Source organism: Parus major, chromosome 21 (assembly GCF_001522545.3).
Source record: "Parus major isolate Abel chromosome 21, Parus_major1.1, whole genome shotgun sequence".
NCBI classification, from domain to species: Eukaryota; Metazoa; Chordata; class Aves; order Passeriformes; family Paridae; genus Parus; species Parus major.
The window spans coordinates 515319-534225 of NC_031789.1; the positions used below are offsets into that span (position 1 = coordinate 515319).

The window sequence follows — 18907 nt, forward strand, 5'->3', positions numbered from 1 at the left end:
TGTTCGAGCTGTGATTATTGGGCAACTTTTTTCTGCAAGGGCTGCTCGATGTGTGTTTACAGGCGGATGCTTCTGTCGCGCTGTGCTGGTGGAGGGGCTTGGTGACAACAGCTCCTGCACATCCTCATCTCCTCTGCTTCAGGGACTGCAAACCTCCCCAGAAACCCGGCCTCGGCTGCCTTTGTTACAGTGCGGAGCTAATGATTAATCTGCGGGAGCTGTGGACAGAAAGAGGCACTGAAAGGCCTTGTTTTTGTTGGAGCCTGCAGCGGGAGCCGAGCGAAGGCACCTCTTTGTTTGTGTTGGTCTGGCAGCGATTGCGGAGCGCAGCCTTGGGAAGGAAGGGCTGACGCACAGGTGGAGCGCTACAGGCGAGGGCTGCGAGGAGCTGTTCTGCCAGTGCTACCAAAGGTCGTGGGCACGCCTCCCCTGGCCTTTTGTCCCCTCTTCCCAGCCCTCCGGAGGGACAAAGGTTGTTTTTCGGAGCGTGTTCATCTCGCCTCCAAGGTGCTGTGGCCGCCTGTCGTCCCCAGCCCTTCAGCAAGCGTGTGTTTTTCCCGTGTAACACGAGTGTGCTGCAGTGAAGCCATGCGGTGATGCAGCACTGCAGATCTCGCTCCTCTCCCCCTGCTCTCCTCCCGGCAGCATCTGCCAAGACAGGAGCAGCTCGGAGAGCCGCCAGTGGGTGCGGCCGGCCCGGATCTCCCGCACATTGATCCTCGCCCTGGGGACTGAGCCATGTCTGCAGCCCTTGGGCAAACCTTCCCTGCAGCGCTCGGGGCTCTCTGCTCCTCGCTTGGCTTTCATCCCCCTTGTGCTCCCTTTCTCCTCCTCTCCTCTGCCCCCCTCGCTTTCAGCAAAGGAGATTGCCACAGATTATCCTCAGGGCTGTCAGGGGTACGGGGCAGGACAGCAAGGCACAGATGGATTTGTGTATCTGGATAACGGGGGATTAACAGGCGCTGTCTTGGAGTGCAGTGATTTAGCACCGTGGCTGCAGTGTGATACAGTAGTGGTCTCCCCCATCCATTTCTTATTTAGGAAAAAAAATAATTTAATAACCAAAGTACACTTCTTCCAGTGTAAAAATTCATATTGGGAAGAGACACACCTTTGCTGGGTGGTTTTTGTGGTAGGTGGGGACCTTATGATATTGGTGTTTTGTATCCTCTCTGCTTTCTGGGCAGCATGAGCTCAGATATTTGAACATTTTGAACACACTCTGCATCTTCTGCAGCAGAAGAATGACCGAGTTCTGACTGTGTATGTATAATAACATGTGTGTGGTAGGATTTCAGAATTAGGCAGTAATTGTCAAGGTGGGGAGCCTGCAGTCATTGAGACTCCAGCTCTGATGTCAGTGGCTGCCAGGACTTCATGTGAGGTGGGCCATGGTGGCTGCACTCACAGGACAGCCAGGATTTTAGGGATATCCTTATCAATAGTATCTTAATCCTATTCTGCCCTGAAGATTGAAGGCAAATATGGGCTCATGTTCCAGAAACTGAACATGTAAACACAGTCAGCAAAAGGAAAGTGTGTGTTCTAACCAGTCATTTTGGAAAGTATGTGGTTTAGATATGCGGGTTGAAGTCCATCTTTGCAGAGAACTGGCACTGAAACCTGTTAAAGGGTGATCCTAAACTAGGATTCCTAATTACTTTCCATACTTTTTGTCACATTCATTCATGGCACAGACATTTTCTCAAGCAGGTTCTTTCCTGAACCCCAGAGCCTTGTGGATTGGGAAACTGCCAAGAATGAACATCCCTTTGCTGTACCCAGGGGCACGAAGGTGACAAGCTGAGCCCTGGACAGCCGAGAGGCAGGAACGTGTCTCCTGCGTGACCGTGTTCTTTCTTGGACAGTGCTCTTGTTTGTGCACACAGCCGTGTTCACTGGAGTGTAAACCAGGGAAAAAGGGCTCTAAATCCAAACCAGGTTACATGGAAGTGTAGTAGGTCAGGCTGGAATGAGAAGGCAGCAGTCAGCGAGGCAGGTTTTCAGATCGTATTTAAGGATTAGTCATCCAACAACAATGATGAAATTGTAAGGTGTAGCAAAAGGCAGGCATGAAAGCGAGGCAGCGCTGGGATCTGACAGCGTGTGTGCCTCAGCCTGGTGCTTGTATTCCCTTCTCCCTGCGTGTGTGCCTGACAACAGTTCTGCCTGTGTAAGGTCTGTTTACATCTTCCCGGCCTTGTGCTGCCTTTGTGCATAGAAATTTTTCCACAATAATTCTCCATGGAGTTTACAAATACTTCCTGATTAGCTTTTTTATTTGTGTGTCCCTTTCCTCATGTCGGCACATTCAAAAATACACTTTTTGCCTTTCCTTGTCCTGGATTACCAACTGCAGTTCAGAGCTTTTCCCTGCTTTGCTCAGAATCTTTTGGCTGAGCAATCTGAGCACCCAAACCCTGCAGTTGTTGGCTGTTAAAACGTCACTATGCTCATCCCACCCAGCTTGTCCTTTCTGCTGTGAGTGGATGCAAGTTATTTAAATATGTTTTTACATCTTGTTTCCTTGTGTACACAAACATGTTTGGGTTTATTTTTATTTTGCATAGACATTTACTCATCCATAAGTGCCAGTGTTGCAGTTACTTAACATACATTACGTAGGGTGGTGTCACATTCCCTCTGGCATTTCCCAGCTCCTGTTGGGCAGCTGGGTCTGGACTGGGGGTGGGAGGCTGAACCCCAGAGCAGCAGCTGGGTCTGGGGGTCCCTGCTGCCCCCCTGTCCTGTCAGCTCTGCTGGGTCTGGGGGTCCCTGCTGCCCCCCTGTCCTGTCAGCTCTGCTGGGTCTGGGGGTCCCTGCTGCCCCCCTGTCCTGTCAGCTCTGCTGGGTCTGGGGGTCCCTGCTGCCCCCCTGTCCTGTCAGCTCTGCAAGTAAGTGGCTTTGAGATCAGGAATGAAGATCACAGTGCAGACTCTGGGTTAAATTCAGATCAAAGTAGTGGAATTGCTGTGTCAAGGTCATTTGTCTCCTAAGAAAATTGTTAGCTGTCTGTATTTCTCTTTGTGACACCGTTTTGTTTCAATTGTGCCTCTTTAATTGTGTCAGACTAATGATGTGCAGGGTGCTCTGGTTGTGAACACCTTTCTGTTTCTTCAGCTGCTGCTGCTCTGTTGCTATAAAAAGGGTGATTTCATTGTAGGCTCTTCACACTGCTAGAGAGGAGTTGAAATGTAACCATGGAAAGTTTAAATGGCTTTTCCCCCTCTCCAAATGGCTCTTCCCCTCTTGGTGTCTACCAGTGATTGATTTTCCTGGCACAGGGGAAGGGGTGAATGGTTGGATGTTGATTTTTGCAGGAGGCAATGTTATTAAACATGGTCTTTTCCCACCAGCACTAACGTGTGTGCTCTGCTTTGCTTCTCTTCCAGATATGGACGTGTCGAAAGTGTCAAAATCCTCCCTAAGAGGGGGTCGGAAGGTGGAGTGGCAGCGTTTGTGGATTTTGTGGACATCAAAAGTGCCCAGAAGGCACACAACTCTGTCAACAAAATGGGAGATAGAGACCTACGGACGGATTATAATGAGCCAGGAACCATTCCCAGTGCTGCACGGGGATTGGATGATACAGTTTCCATAGCATCTCGTAGTAGAGAGGTTTCTGGGTTCAGAGGAGGTGGTGGGGGGCCCACTTACGGCCCCCCACCATCACTTCATGCACGGGAAGGACGTTATGAGCGGAGACTTGATGGGTAAGTTCCAAGGTTTCTCTAGGCAGGTATTTTGTATTTGATATGGTGAGAAACACAAACTCGTATCTAGGGCCCCCAGATGGATTTAAAATTTTGGGAATTATCTATGTTTCCTATTTTGGGTTGGAAACGGAAGTGATTTCTATCCCAGTGGCTGGTACCTTGTGGATCCATAGAGGATGTGTCCTGCAGCTGGTTGGATATCTACCTACACTTGAAATAAGGTGGTTTTAAGATGGAAGATTTCCTTTGGCCAGCATCGATATTGGAGTTACTCTTTTCTAGAAGTAGCGATCCCATTTCTTGGATAATATTAAGGCTTTGCTGGATGTATCCCTGCTGCCAGATGGAGCTATCTTACTCTACAACATGTGGTGAAGTTCTCTGTGGAGTATCTTCGGAATACTAGAACCTAGAATTCGGTGAAAGCTTGATGCCTAGCTCTCAGTTCTCACTATATGCAGCGGGTATGTTAATTGGATTGTCACCACAAAATTCATAGTAGACTTTAATGGTGCGGCCCCTTGGATTCTACCGACAACACTTAGCCATGGAAATAACGCTTGGATGGAGAAGACCGAAGGCAGCTTGTGATGGTTCCATTTTGGATCTACATCATTTCCAAGTTATTGGGATTATTCTTTCTGATGGTATTGGCAAAAAGAGATGACGGACATTACTAAATTTTGGAAATTATAGTTTATTTTTTTTTTAAAGATGGGATAAGAACTACTGCCTTGAATTTATTGGATGGTATACAGTCAAGACGCCAGTAGCCATGGGGAGTGGATTACTATCTAGTCTCTTAAAAAGCTCTCTGCTGCTCCACATTAAACATACTTTAGCTTTAAGGACGTGGTGCTAATACCCGTTTGTGGATACACCAGTGAGACGTGACTGGGCTGGATGGTTACCAAGGCGGCCAGAGGATGCCTGCTGGCAGCAGCGTCAGGGCCCTCGGGCCTCGGGGGATCTTCTACCAGCTGCTTGATTCAGACTTAGGGCTGGAAATTAAAATTATGGATCTATTTAAGTGCCTTCTGTCTCAAGAAAGAAGTCTGGGGGTTTCAGAGTTACGGTTTCAGTCTGGGACTACTTCCGTCCAGTGGATTTTTTTTTTTGTGTCCTGTCACTAAGATTTTTTTTTTTTTTTCTTGTTGGTTCATCTAAAATATCATTTGACACCCTTGCCCATTAAGAAGGTGGATTACCCCTGTAAGAGGGGCCAAAATTGGGGAAGTTATGTTCACAATTCTCTCCCTAGATTTAATTGGGAATATAGGTCGTGTTCCCACACTTGGAAAAGGTTGGTATGTCCTGCCCTGTGTATATTAGCCCCTCTCCTAACCCAAGTCAAACCCTCTCTTTCCACTAACTCCAGTAGCACTTAGTACTAATAGATAAATGAAGAAAGCACTGTAGCCAGTAGCTGCTCAGCTCTGCTTCCTCTGTCTTCTGTGTCCTTCTCATGGATAAGGATTTGTTCTTTCTGTCAGCTCTGTAGTAGTAACCCGCTAGAAAATACTGCTTTTTCTCTGACCTCATTAAATCAGCTGTCACTGATTAACACTTTAGGATGCTAAATGCAATAGTTTGTTAAATTGTTGATCTTGGTCCTTCAAAAGGGGGAAAAAAAGAACCAAAACAGAGACACATTTCTGTGCCAGATTCTGAAATAGCTTTCAAAATTCCATTGTTGCAAGCAAGAGGTAATGGAAATAGAAATGCAACAATGAATTTCAAACAGATGTAGAAGTTAATGACATTCTCTTGCTCTGGTTAAGTAGTTTTTTATATATAATTTGAGAGAAAAAAATGCAGGCAAGATGTGAAGGAACCCTATAGAAAGCTTGATATGAGTTACAGTTTAACAAGAGAAAGTGAATATATTGAGAGGATTAAGGATCTAGTGATTCATTGGAGAAGGAATGGAAGGCACTTCCTGAGATGGTAATCGAAAAAAGATTCAAATCCCATTTTCAGTTTATAAAAGATCCCTGAAATATTTCTGCCTTTCGAACTAGGGCTGTGATGCAGGAGAGGAGGAGGAGGAGGCACAAGGCAGAATTGGGTTATTTGGATTCAGGGGATTACTGAAGTGACTCATAACAGATTCTGAAGGAAGAACCTGAGAGAGAAGGTTGAAAAAAAGGTTGAAATGTCCTTCATTAGATGGATAATGAATTTTTAAATTAACTTTGGCTACCCTGATATATTTAGAATTTTAGAAGTAGTTTTTAAATGTTCAATGTTGTAGCCATTATGGATCTTCCATTTTGTGGATGTAACTAAGATGTACCATCCTAATACTTGTCTAAATTGGAATACTCAACTATTTGTAGTGTTCCTTTATATGTCAGTTTTATTGTCTCTTTATTTGAGAGATCACACTAACTCAGAACATCACCGAGCCTTTCTCAATTTAAAGTGTTTGAAACACTGAAATTAACTGGACTGTAGCTGCTGAAAAAGAGCAGCTTGTGCAGATAGAAATTCTGTGATTGCAGCAACAGCAACAGTCACAACAAAAACCCCTCCTAAAAATTGGGTTCCCAGTCCTTGTGTAAGGTCTTAGTATGTTCTGGGGACCTTGCAGCATCCTTGCAGCTCCAGCATCAGTAATGGAGATGTTTCTGTAGTGTCCACAGCTTTTACAAGAAATGAGTGTAGCAATCTGGTCAAAGCAAAAATTCCCTCTAAGAGGGTGAAGTAATTTAGAACAGCAACAAGAACCCCCCCTAATTTTCTGGGAATTCTCTATGGGTTATGCCACCCCTTTTGAAAGCAGCTTCTCACCTCTGGGTCATGCTTTGCATGGAGGCTTTCATGGCTACAGCCCAATTTGTGATGCCATTTTTGCAGAAGGATAATTACAAGAGCTCCAGTAATTACCAAATTTCAAATAAAAAAATTAATTTTGAAGCTCTTAGGCAAAAATGGAGAGAAAAAGAATAAGTTAATGATGATGTCCACAAACGTGAAGTTTTTCTTGCTTACGGAATTTAAAAGAAAAAGAACAACTGAAATGAGGATTCTGCGTGGGAAAGCAGAAATTTTTCCTGTGCAGACAAGTTGCTGGTCATGAAAGCCCCATATTGTGATTAAACCAAAGCGATTGCTCAGCTTGATCGTATACAAATATAACTTTGGAGTCAAGTAAAACGTTTTGAAGTTTGTCATTGTTTGCTTGATAGGTTATTGCTGGTTAGTGGAGAAGCAGTCGCAACAATAAGTCGAGTGCTGCCGTGAATGTTTGCATGATTTGCTTTTAGTTGTGCCTGCCCCTTTCTGATGCAATATTTTTCCCCCTTCCCAAATGCAGGGCTTCAGATAACAGGGAGCGTGCTTATGAACATAGTGCCTATGGACACCATGAGCGGGGGACGGGCGGATTTGATCGGACGAGACATTACGATCAGGATTACTATAGAGACCCTCGGGAGCGGACCTTACAACACGGGCTCTATTACACTTCTCGGAGCCGAAGCCCAAACCGTTTTGACACTCACGACCCCCGATACGAACCTAGGGCCCGGGAGCAGTTTACATTGCCCAGTGTGGTACACAGGGATATCTACAGGGATGACATTACACGGGAGGTACGAGGCAGAAGGCCGGAGAGGAACTACCAGCACAGCCGGAGCCGCTCGCCGCACTCGTCGCAGTCCAGGACGCAGTCCCCGCAGCGCCTGGCCAGCCAGGCCGCCCGGCCCGCACGCTCCCCCAGCGGCAGCGGCTCCCGGAGCAGATCCTCCAGCAGCGACTCCCTCAGCAGCAGCAGCAGCACCAGCAGTGACAGGTAGGTCCCTACACGGGTCCCGGGGTGTGAGCCCGAGCTGTTCCGTGGCAAAGCGGTGGTGGTTGATGTAGAAGTCGCGAGTGAAATGTAGAAAGGCTGGGTTGGCAGCAGGGGTTGTGTTCCGTGATGGATCCCTGCAGCACCCCTGAGATGGTGGCTGGGCAGAGCAGGGATGTGCAGACACAAGGCCTTGCTGCCCGTGTGCCTGCAGAACGGGGTCGCTTCTATTTGCTTCAGTGAGAGGAAAAGCAATTTCTGAGGTTTTTTTTTACAGACCACACTTCAACATACTTTGGGAAATGATAAGTGGTATTGTTCTGTTTCTTCTTGTTCCCTGACACCGCTGACATTCACAAGGTTGATTTGTCACATTCCCATTTTTTCCCCCTGCTGCCTCACAGCAAAAATTGTAGAATTGGAAGACTTAAGAAATAACCCAAGTTTGCCATTCCTGGGGATGTGTTTCCCGTGTCCTTGGTTCTGCAATAGCTCTGTATTTGTGTGGCTTTACAAAAGACCTACAGGGGAGAAAAGAAGGTGTTAGAAAATCACTGATTTCTTGTAATAATTTTTAAATTCATGTTGAAGTGCCTCTCTGGTATTTGGTCTTTTAAGAGTAAATTCACCCTAAGAGTGGAAACCACAAAGCTACAGTTGCACCCATAAATGTTTTATGCTCTTTGGCGAAGAGCTCTGCTCTTCAGGAGGGTTTGCAGAGTTGGCAGTGTTTCCTTTGCATACCAGGTCTTTTCTAAAACTAAAAATATTCATTAAGTAAATAAGTGTACCAGTAGAGTGTTTGATTTCACAAAGGCCTGGAGTGCCAGGACAAGGGGGAATGGCTTCCCACTGCCAGAGGGCAGGGTTAGATGGGATTTGGGGAAGAATTCCTGTGTGTGAGGATGGTGAGGCCCTGGCTCAGGTTGCCCCATTCCTGGAGGTGTCTGAGGCCAGGTTGGACGGGCTTGGAGCAACCCAGGGGTGGAATCAGGTGAACTTGAAGGTCCCTCCCAGCCTGTTGTAGGATTCTGTGAATAACACTGTGAATGGAATTTTACCACTGGCAGAACTCTCTGACCAAGGGAATTATTCTCACAAAATCTTACCTTGAATGTGGAACCTCCTGGAAGGGTGAGAGGGGCTGACACTCATGGGAAGTGTAGAGAAGGGAAGATGAGGAAATCAGTGTCTCCTCTTCTGACTGCCCCACCCCCTCATGTCTAAAGAACCATGCAAGGATTTATTTACTTCTTTTAATTATTGTTTGCTCCTCCTGGATTTAGAAATCCAGGTCCTGTCTCGGCTGGAGAGCAGGTGGAGATTTAAGACAACTTTCAGGCTGCTTTAAGCACTTGTTTATTTCCAGCACCTCTCTCAATGAGAGCTTTATCATTGCTTGAATAAAGACAATCCTTTGTCAAAGATTTTCCACAATTATTACAGCTCAGAAAATCTGTGAGACTTCCAAAGGTCTCAAAAAAATCCTGCAGAAAATGGATTGAGGAGGGCTGGTTACATTTAAGGTTTAATAAAAAAATCTCAAGCAGAGGAAGAAGAAAAAAATCCCTAAACAGAGTGCTTCTCTGCTCCTTGTGGAATGAGAAAGGCGTCCAAGAAACTCGTAATATTTATAAAATGTCATTGTTGGGATGTTGAGGCAGGATGAAATTCTGTTCTGAATTTGAGAGGACTGAATATGATCCCACTGGAACCAAGCTTTAAGATTTAACGAGAAGAAAAGCAGTGTCTGCTGTGCTCGAGCATTTCATTTTCTTGGCAATTTCTAGTTGTAATAATGGAAAAGTAGACGATACTCTGGGAGGAAATAAAACATTTTTTTCTTATTAATACAATGAAATCAAACTCAGTCGAGCAAGTAATGGAATCTGGTGGATTGTATATTTAATTTTGAAGGATCAGAAAAGAGTTTTACATGTTTCTCAGCAATCAGTTAGATAATAATAAACATTTAACTCTTTCTTTACTTTGGGAAGCAAAATCCCACCTGGCCTTGAAGTCTCTTAAAGCACTAGTGTTTAATTTTCAACACACTTTGAATTTAGCCATGTAAATATTAAAGCCCTCAAACCCTGTTGGTGAGAGAAAGCTGCCTCACCCCCTTTTCCCTGGTTTGGTGCTCCCACTTGTTGTGTAACGTATCCAGCTTCATTTGTCTGGAGAATAATTATTGTCTGCATTTTCTGTGGTGGTCTTGAGGATTTTAGCAAGCTGGAGATACTCTCATGGCTTTTTTTGTAAGTGGAAATGACCAATTTTGTGAGGCTGTGGTATTATTTAAGGTCTTTATGACATTGCATTCTTCTGAAATTTAAGAACTTGGTCACTCAAGTCTTGTCCTGTTGGTCTCAGCTGGCAAAGCTGTGTTCTCTGCCCTGAAAACTTGGTGCATGTTCAGAACTTGTGGGAACTTTGTGCCAGGCACTGTCCTTCAGGAGCTGTGAAAAAGCAGCAGAAAGGTGGTGAAGAAGTTTGGCTTTCCTTGCTTGTAGTTTTTCCAAGAGCTGTGTGAAGTAATTAACACTGATTAAATGGAGCTGATTTTCCTGGACAATACTGAAAAAACACAATCTGCTTGCTTAAAAATTAAAAAACAACCCAAAAAAGCCTTTATCTTGTAAAGGTTCAGAGTTTCTTGTGTTGGATCTCAACTAAACTTTGCTTTAAATTGCTGTTCAGAGGCCTTTGCAGGTAATGGGGCTGCAAGGGAGTAACTGAGAAACTCAAACCAGAAAGAATATGTTAAAAATAACCAGTATTCTCTGAAGCCAGGCTTTATTTGGGGTGTTTTGTGGCCTCTCAGGAGTTGCCTGCTGAGCTGACAGAGCTGGTGGATGTGGATGGTTCCTGCGTGCATTTGCAGAGGAATTTGTGTTTTGAATTTTGAATGTGAGATTGCTCATTCCCCACCCATATTGTGGAAAAGAGTTGATGGAATTTTTTTATCACCTTGAAAGAAGGAAAAAGCCCTTGAAAATGATAATTTAGCACCACCACCAGAAGCCTGAATTTCTGGGTTTTGGTGATTCAGACACACACCACAAATGATACATTAGCAAACATATTTTCTGTACTGTGTCATGGAAGAAGCTGGCTCTGGATGGAAGCTGGGTGATCCCATAGGAAGCAAACCAGATTTTGTTTGTGCCCTGCCCAACCTCCTGGAAACAACCCCCCTCAGCTTTTTTTTTTTTTTTCTTTTGTAGAAAGATCTCTTTTCTAGGCTGCTTGTCGAGGTGCTCTAATGTGCTAAAAATAATTTCTGGGCTTTTTGATTCGGTTTTGTAACGTCAGATGGCCTGACACGTCTCTTGCTGCTCCATGTGTTAGTGATTATTTTAAAGCTCTGCTGCAGCAGTGTGCTGAAACACCCGGTGCTGAGAGTGGAGCATTTTGCTCCTAAAATCCCAAATTGTTGGGATAGGGTTTGAATTCATTTACAAAAACCCAGGCAGAAGTGTTTGATTTCATGTAGGTGGTGTCCAGACTGTGAAATGTGTTCAATCTATAGATAAGTGACCCAAGATTTCCCTTGACCTTTAATTTGTTTTTTAAGAGTGTTTATTCAGTTGTCTGATGTGGAGGATGCTGGGGGATTTACCAGTTAAATTAATTATTTCCTATAATGTGTAATGTAGTCCCCTTTAATTTATTCTTCAAGAGTACTTATTTGGTTGTCTCATCTTCAGGATGCTGGAGCTGGATGAATAATTAGTTAGATGACTATTTCTCTATAGCTTGTAATATGAAACAGATATTGTGACATTAAAAGAGCATTTTCAGCTTAGATACAACACTGGCTTTATATTCACCAAGATCCATGTGAGCATAGTCATTCCAGTCTTCCCAAAATCGAGAAATGGGAAGAAAGTTGCACTTACAGATAGTTGAAAAGGGATTTTTTATTTTGTAATTCTGATAGCTGTATTTAAAGTTCTCATGACAAGTGGGCAAGGCATAAGGTAATTAGAGATTGGTTTTAATTTTAGATTTCTCTGTGATGAAATTCTTTCTGGAGCAAGGAATCACCGTTGGAATGGAATATATGCGTGTCTTAATATTGAAATAAACTGATGAAAAATACTGCTAAGGGAATTTTAATCATGGGAAAAACAGGCTCCTTGAAACCTCCTGTGTATTTTATTTAGTCAGGGACTTTACTACTCTGTTTCAACAACTGAAGTGAAAGTAGAAAAAAAGTGAGTTTTAGTTTCATTACATAATGCAAACCTTTCTCTACTATTTGAAGACTATTGTCTTCATCTCCTCCTTCCCACATCGCTTGCTGCCAGAAGTGATGAGTCACTGATTTAGCTGGGATTTGGGATTTTGAGTGGGTTTGAAGATTCCTGTGCTGAGGACAGATGAAAAATCAGGAAAAACGAGGTTAAACGTAGCTGTTTAGTCTTTATTGAAGCATCTGTGAGATGGCTTTTGTTGAGGTTAAATAATTCCACATACATTTCATAGATATGAGCTGAAAATTTTTAATCTCTTCTGGTAGAACGATAGGGTTTAGCAGCCTTGTGTTTGTATGGGAAAAGAATTAGGTTAAGATTTATGAAAGAAAATGAAAGAATTTCTTAGAGTAGGAAGCCTTTTCCATTACACAAAGGCAACAGTAAATCCTGTCAGAGTCAGGTGAAACACCTCATCCTTACCTTTTGTTCACATAAACCCATGTGCTGCTTTAATGTTCTCTCTGCGTGCCAAAATGTGAATTAGGGAAAGGAAAATTAAAAAAAAAAAAATCCGCCTCAGATACTCGTAGGTTTTTGTTACCAATTGCTACCAACGTTTTCACTCCGTTCTTCCTTGTGTTTCTGCTCGTGTCAGCCTGTGCTGCTGCTCAGCTAAATATAACCGAGACCATCCTTTAAACGTGGCTTTTTTTTACCCTTGGGACTGTATCGGGTTTCTCGAGATTCAAGCACAAGGGAGAACGTTTTAAGATGCCTTTGGAGAGATTATAATACAGAAAGCAAGCCTTTATACTCGATATGCCGGAAAAGACGTACCTGTGCATGTGTAATCACGTTAAGTAGATCTTTCTGTGGAAAAAAAAAAATAACGTAATATATCAAAGTTCTCCTCACGGCTGGTGAAGAAATGGTGCCTCAGTGCCCTTGGGAGGGAGCGGCCGCAGCCCGCTCGTCCCTCAGCCTCTCGCCCCAGCTGCTGACAGCCCGCATTACCCCAGCCCTGGACTGGACAGTAATCTATAAAAAATGTGCGTTACATAATAAGATTTTTATCTCTCCCCGAAACCCTGCCGCGTTCTCTCGCCTCACGGCCGGCGGAGCGCAGCCGCCGCTGTAATGGCGGCGCGGCCGCGGAGCCGCCTCACCCGGCTCTTTGGGGACGGGGGAAGGAGGGTGTTTGTGAGGGAAAAGCTGGTGCCGTGTGGGGGAAAAGCGGCTGTTCCTGGGGGAAAAGCGGCTGTTCCTGGAGGAAAAGCGGCTGTTTCTGGAGGAAAAGCGGCTGTGGGGCCGCCGCCGTGCCCCGGCGGGCGGGGGGCGCTTGTTTGCGCTGAGAACCGGTCTGAGCCGGCGGGAGCCGGCCGGGGCCGCCGCGCCGCCCCCGGGGCGGGGCCGCCCGAGCCCCGCGGAAAAACACCGCAATTACCACAGAAAAATCCGGCCTAAAAACATCATAAAAACACAGAATCCCTCACCCACCTTAGCCCTGCAGCAGCTCTCGCTCCTGCGTGGAGGTTTTCCCCTCTCACAGCACAGGGAAATGGAGTAGCAGCGCTTGTGTCAGAGCTGGCTCTGAGAGGGAGAAACCACCCTCTCTCCTCTCAACCAATTTTAGGTCGTTTGTTTATTTTAAAAAATCTTAAATGCTCTGCTCGCTCTAGAAGTTAAGCACTGGTTTCCTTGCTGGAGGAATCAGCCCCAAAAATCCCCCAAAAGGGTGATTTTGGAGCCTGCCCCAGCATCCTAATGCCACCTGTGCCATGATTGGACACAATTTCAAAATAAAACCGAAATTCTATCTTCATTGGTCCCTCTGGGACACCCCCCTCCCCAATAAAAATAGACAATAAAATACTTGAAAACGTTATAACAAATTATTAATTTTTGAAAATTTTTTATTAATTTTATTTTACTTAATTTTTATGTGCTTAATTTTCTTGGCATGAGCTGCCCAAAGAAGAGTGGACATTTGGCTGCAATTAATACCCCCCACCACCTCCGCACTCCCAGGAATAGCTGGTAATTGCTGGCTCTAAATGACAAAGCAATTAAGCCTCTTCCTAAATGTGCAGAAGTAGGTGTTTATCTAAATCTGGGCTGTCAGGCTTTGTTTGTGTGTCAGGGCCCAGAATCTCAACTGCTGCTTTCTCAAAGTGCATTTGATTCTTTACAGGCAGAGAAAAAAAAAAAAATAAATATATATATATATATATATATATATATTTAAATTAGTTTCAGAAAAGGAGTCTTAAAAATATATCATGTTGTGGATGGGTGAAGTGGAAATTGCCCTAGAAAAATACTTCTGTTTTATTACTATGATGACTATTTTGATCATTTCAGACGACTTTATTGTAGTTAAAGAGGTTGTTATTACTTCAGTGCTTTAAAGGTTTCTTGCAGTGACATCTTTGCAAGAGAATATGAGGATTTGTGGCAGCTGATTCCAGACCCTCTGGTGAATTTACCTTTTCCTCAGGTGGGGGAGAAAGATACAGGTGTGTGTTAAAAATGATATTTTTAAGTCACCCCTGGACAGCTGCAGGTCTGTGGGAGCCAGTGTCTGGTGTGAGAATTTCATGTCTTGCCCTTCTTTTTTAGGAATAGTGGGAAAAACTTGAGCTATGTGGACAGCACTGCTGTCTCCCGTGTTGTGTGAGACTTTGGGCTATTCCTTAAGTCCGTGGGAGCTGCTAAAAATTGCTGTTTTCCCAAAGGTCAGGTGCTGTTGGATTGGGTTTGACTTTGGTGTTGTGCGTGCGCGTATTAACAAAATGGTCACTTCTAATTGCGTTTTTAAGGCTTTGATTTCCTTCCAAGTATTTTGCTTAATCATCTTGAGTAGGCTGAGGGAAGGAAAGACTTAGCTGAGGTCAGGGAAGTTGAAGCTGCCCGTGTTAGTGCTCAGAAGCCAGGCTTAGCTGGAGGATTCCTGGAGGCAGGAGGAAATGTGCCTCGTGTTTCTTCCTGCTGCACAATGCGACAGCAAGGGGAAACCAGCCCTGAGAAAGCCAAGGAAAACAGGGAAAGGTTTGGTGCCGTGGCTCGTGGTGGCTGCCTCCCTCTGCACGAGTGGTCCAGATTCCCCTTTCTGTGGGAGACACACACAGCTCGGATGTGAATCGTGGCTAAAATAGATCAGAGGGATCATAGTCTGGCAGTGGTGCTGATCTGCAGCAGTTCACGAGAGCTCAGATGGAGACACAGGCACCAGAGGTGGGGGAGAGGATCCCTGTCATAATGACCTCTGGAATAAAGGGCAGTTTAATAATTTATCGTGAATATTCATGTGGAGGGATGAACAGCAGAAGATGAAGGTTGTATTGAACACTTCTTGAAAAAATCCCAGTCATTACAGTGATCAAAGGAAAAATCCAGCCACTGCCAGGGCTCAGCCAGTGTTCCCATATGTGTTCCCATTAAAGCCTAGGCACCACGTCCCTCTGGACTTGTGAATACAGTGATTTGTTGGGTTTTTTCCCAGAGAGGATATTCCTGGCTCTGCCAGAGGCGTGGATGCAGAAGGATGCTTCCCTGTAAAAGCTGAGGGCTGTGAGAAAAGTCTCCTTGAGGTGTATCAATGTGACTTCACAAACTATCTCAGGTGGAACACGTACTTCAATAAGGTCCCAGGGATGGGAATTAATAGTAAATAAGCCCTATTGGAAGAAAAACAAAAAATAGTATCATCCCCTAATCTTTGCCCATTGAATTAAGCGTGTAGCTGATGCGCTTAGCTTTGCCCTTACAGTCCGGTCATGGAGCGCGGTCCGGCCGCGGCGTCGCGAGTGCCGAAACCACTAATGATGGCATCAGGGGTTTAAGTGCAAAAGCTACTTAGCAAGAGATTAGGGTGCCACTCCAGATCCTTGTGGTCAGCTCCTAATGCTGCTCAGGGAGGAGAAAGCAGTGTGGCTCTTGAGTGGAAAATCACAGGCTTGGGAGAGAGGTGATGGCTTCGATGTGTTCTGTAGAGGAGGAAGAATTTATATGTGTTGGGACGTGCTCCAAGTTTTTTAAATCTTGAAGGGAAGCTGAGTTTCCAAAAGGAGGAGCGAGAAGACTTGCACTGTGTAGATGCCACGTGAATAAAGTCTTTGCATGATTATTCATTAAGTGCCTAATATGAGAACAAAAATAGCTTTGGCATTAAGAAACAGGACTTGCCTGTGATCCCTCCTCGCAAGAGGCCCGTAACAAAGGTAGGAGACCTGTTCCTTTGTTTCCTGGTTGTTGTAGCCATGAGTGCAGGCTGCTCTCTGGAGAAGTGAGATGTGGAACCTTTTAATTCCTTCTTGTTTGGGCTTCAGTGCTCAGTTGCTTTATTTAGGTCAAAGTGATGGCTAGAAGAAACTTGGAAATCCAGGATGGCAGGAAAAGAACCTCTTGGAGAATCCTTTCTATGAGAGGGAAGTGGTTTTCAGGGCTGTATCCTCATTTCTTCCATGCTTGTGGGATGTTCTCTGCAGATATCCAGAAACCATTGGTTTTATATCTGGGCAAAAACATGAGAACCTCATCAAACAGTTTAAAAATCAAAAATAATTAAGACACATCTCCAGCAGATCCCGGCTCTAAGGGCATTCACGCATTTATTATCTTTCACCTGTTTGAGAGCAGAGAGCTTTTCTGGTGTGACAATGTGTGGAAGAAAGGCACTGTTCTCCTCCTGAAAATGGATTCCCAAGAATTCCTGGCCCCAGGTCCCTGTGGACAAACGGGGCTGGACTGGGTGAGATGCAGAGTGTCCTACTTACTGTGGCTGCTACAGGTCTGACCTCTTTGGATCATCTGACACCTCCTTGGGTAAGAGGTTGCTGCAAGATCTCAAACCCTCAAATTATGTAAGATTTACACTCTTGCTTTGAAGTTGGTCCCTCCCTTCTATGTTTGTTTACTGGCTGGTGTGTCCTGTTGGATTGTTAAGGATGAACAGTCACAGAAAGGAAACTGTCGGGTCAGTACAGATTTGCTGTTCCTCTTCATTTTCTGAATGTTGTGGAGCCGTGCTTCTCCCTGTTCCCGAGTCCAGGAACGCGCCAAGGACGTCCTGCGCCGCTCAGGGCTGTGCTGGGTGAAATTCTCAGTTTGTTTGTTTGTTTTTGAGATGGAGAGAGGGAGGAGAGGCTCACTGTGTTGCTAGAGGAGAAACAGAGATGGTATCTAACAGCTGTCTTGGGACTTGATGTTGGGTTTGCTTTTTAATATGCAGTTTCCCTCAAACTCGGAGAAATCACGTGGAAAAAAGGAAGGTGCTTAATTAATCCTGTACGTGTAGCTGCCATGGTTTGGGGGTTTGAAAGCTCTGGCTCCTGTAAGGGAAGATTTGCCTGTGGGAATTCCTCTGAGGACTTCTCTTCCGTCCCGTGTCTCCGGTGTGCCAGCGGAATTGCCTCGCGCTGCTCCTCCTCTCCCGGCCGGAGCGTGGGGTGGAGGCCAGGGCTGTGTGAGGCGTTTTCTTCTGGACTTTCCCCTGCTTTTGCCTTTTTCTCACAATTTAAATTCTCACCCGAGCTTTGTGATCCCTGCTCAGTGCAATGGAACTGGCCCAGGCTTTTGGGAAAGAGAATCCCTGGGTTTCTGATTTGTGGAGATGTAATCGCTAAATCCTAACAAATTCCATGGAATTAAGTTACAGCAAGGTGCTTTTTCAGAAGTTACTCTTCAGTGGTAAACACTGTCATATGATACAGGTTTTGCTGGGCTGGTTTTGGGGTTGTTTTTATTTTAAATTTAGTTTCTAAACCTGGCATTACTCTCCACAGTTGCTCAACAAACTCAATTCACATTCTCTCCCCCAGCCTACTGCAGATCGTGCTGTGGCACTTCACCTATTTCATACAGACATTTTCTTTTTGGTTTTATTTTCATTACTTCAGTGTTTTCTACCCATGTGAAAGCTCACAAAAAGTTCTACTTTTAGTTGTATTTTTATTTGCATGTGGGCAGCAAAATGAAGTAATTCCCAAATATAGTCCTAGCCAAGAGATCCATCTGTTCCCTGCATTTTAAAATGGCAAATTAATCCTTAGCATAGAATTCATCAAATGTCTTCTCTCTATAATTTATGCTGCCTGAGATCACAGAAATGACTTTTTTTTCCCCCCCAGGCCTTCCATTTTAAGTAGTCCTTTACTCCAGAACAGCAGCTCCCATTCTGGTTTTACAGAGCTCTCCTGTGATTCTTCCAGTCACTGTTGTCGCTCTAAAAGGGGACATTAAAAAAAAAAACCCCTCCAAAATTATTCTTCCCTTCATCTCTTTGAAAGGCTGTAGAAGATTCTATTAGAATCTTAGATCAGAAGGAGTATTTTATGATTCTAAGATGTAAAGGAATATAAATTCTCTTTGAAAAACACCCTTGATAAATGGATTTATTCCAGATGGAGAGCTAGGGTCGCTCTGTCCATTTTCATTTGGGTTTCTCTCTTTGGACAATAGTGACCATTTTTAGAAGTACTAAACTTCCACGGTGTTATCTGCCACAAAAGGAATTTCTATATTAAGCTTTGCATGTTCCCAAATTTACTTAAGCAGCATTGTAGCTCAGCTGTGTATCTTGGCACGCCTTCCATTGCAGCTCCCATCCCAGGAACAATTCTGTTTATAGGAGAGGATGCACCATTTCAAAACTGCTCCAAATCAGGAATTTCAACAAATGGTGTTTTGTGTATTGCTAAAAAAACCCCGTGCCTTGGGTTGGGAGAAGGCAGTGCATGCAAATAGCGCCTGGCTTGGGTTTTTTTTGAGGCAAAATGGGATGCTTTTCTAAAACACAATTCATTCTATGGGGCTGTTTGCCATGATCTTCTGGCAGCTTTATGTTAAAAAGTAACTGCAGTAACCTGGAGGTGAATCAGTGCTAGGGCTTTTTTTATTCCAGCATATGTCTGAAAAAAAAGGCTTTTCTTCTGAAAGATGCCCAGTGCTCAACACTTAGTCAATGCCAAATTGTTTTAAAATTGTATTTAGAAGTGTTTATTCCCAGGAGTTCATTTGTCAGGGCTCTTTAGGCAAAGTAGGTTACTTTTTGCTCCTTGAGTAAATGTGTAGTAGCCTACTTGGATGCAGTGGTGGTTGCATTTTCAATGGCATTTCACTCTCCTGGCTCATGGGCAGCACTTGGAGTAGAGTTTGGTGTTTTTTCCTGGGATGCCGAGTGGGTCCTTTCATGAAAG

The 18907-nt window shown here is 44.5% G+C and overlaps 1 protein-coding gene and 1 long non-coding RNA gene across 10 annotated transcripts in view; one reads left to right on the forward strand and one right to left on the reverse strand.

Moving 5' to 3' along the window:
• The window catches only part of SPEN (spen family transcriptional repressor), a 62406-nt gene that overhangs the window by 12783 nt on the left and 30716 nt on the right, over positions 1–18907 (forward strand). For all 5 annotated transcript variants that reach the window (XM_015648036.1, XM_015648037.1, XM_015648038.1 and 2 more), the window contains exons 2-3: positions 3393–3713; positions 7036–7512. In XM_015648036.1, the coding sequence (XP_015503522.1) occupies positions 3393–3713; positions 7036–7512 (798 nt within the window). The remainder of the gene's footprint in view (positions 1–3392; positions 3714–7035; positions 7513–18907) is intronic.
• LOC107213562 lies at positions 4417–13277 on the reverse strand. 5 transcript variants are annotated; one of them, XR_001524750.3, is made up of 4 exons: positions 11761–12763; positions 9629–10034; positions 8619–9327; positions 4417–8030 (listed from the first exon to the last, which is right to left on the reverse strand). It is a non-coding gene; the product is annotated as an uncharacterized LOC107213562 (long non-coding RNA). The 5 variants fall into 5 exon arrangements; XR_004500071.1 differs by lacking the exons at positions 4417–8030; positions 8619–9327 and adding an exon at positions 13209–13277 and having other exon boundaries at positions 9390–10034; positions 11761–12581; XR_004500070.1 differs by lacking the exons at positions 4417–8030; positions 8619–9327 and adding an exon at positions 12770–13088 and having other exon boundaries at positions 9390–10034; positions 11761–12581.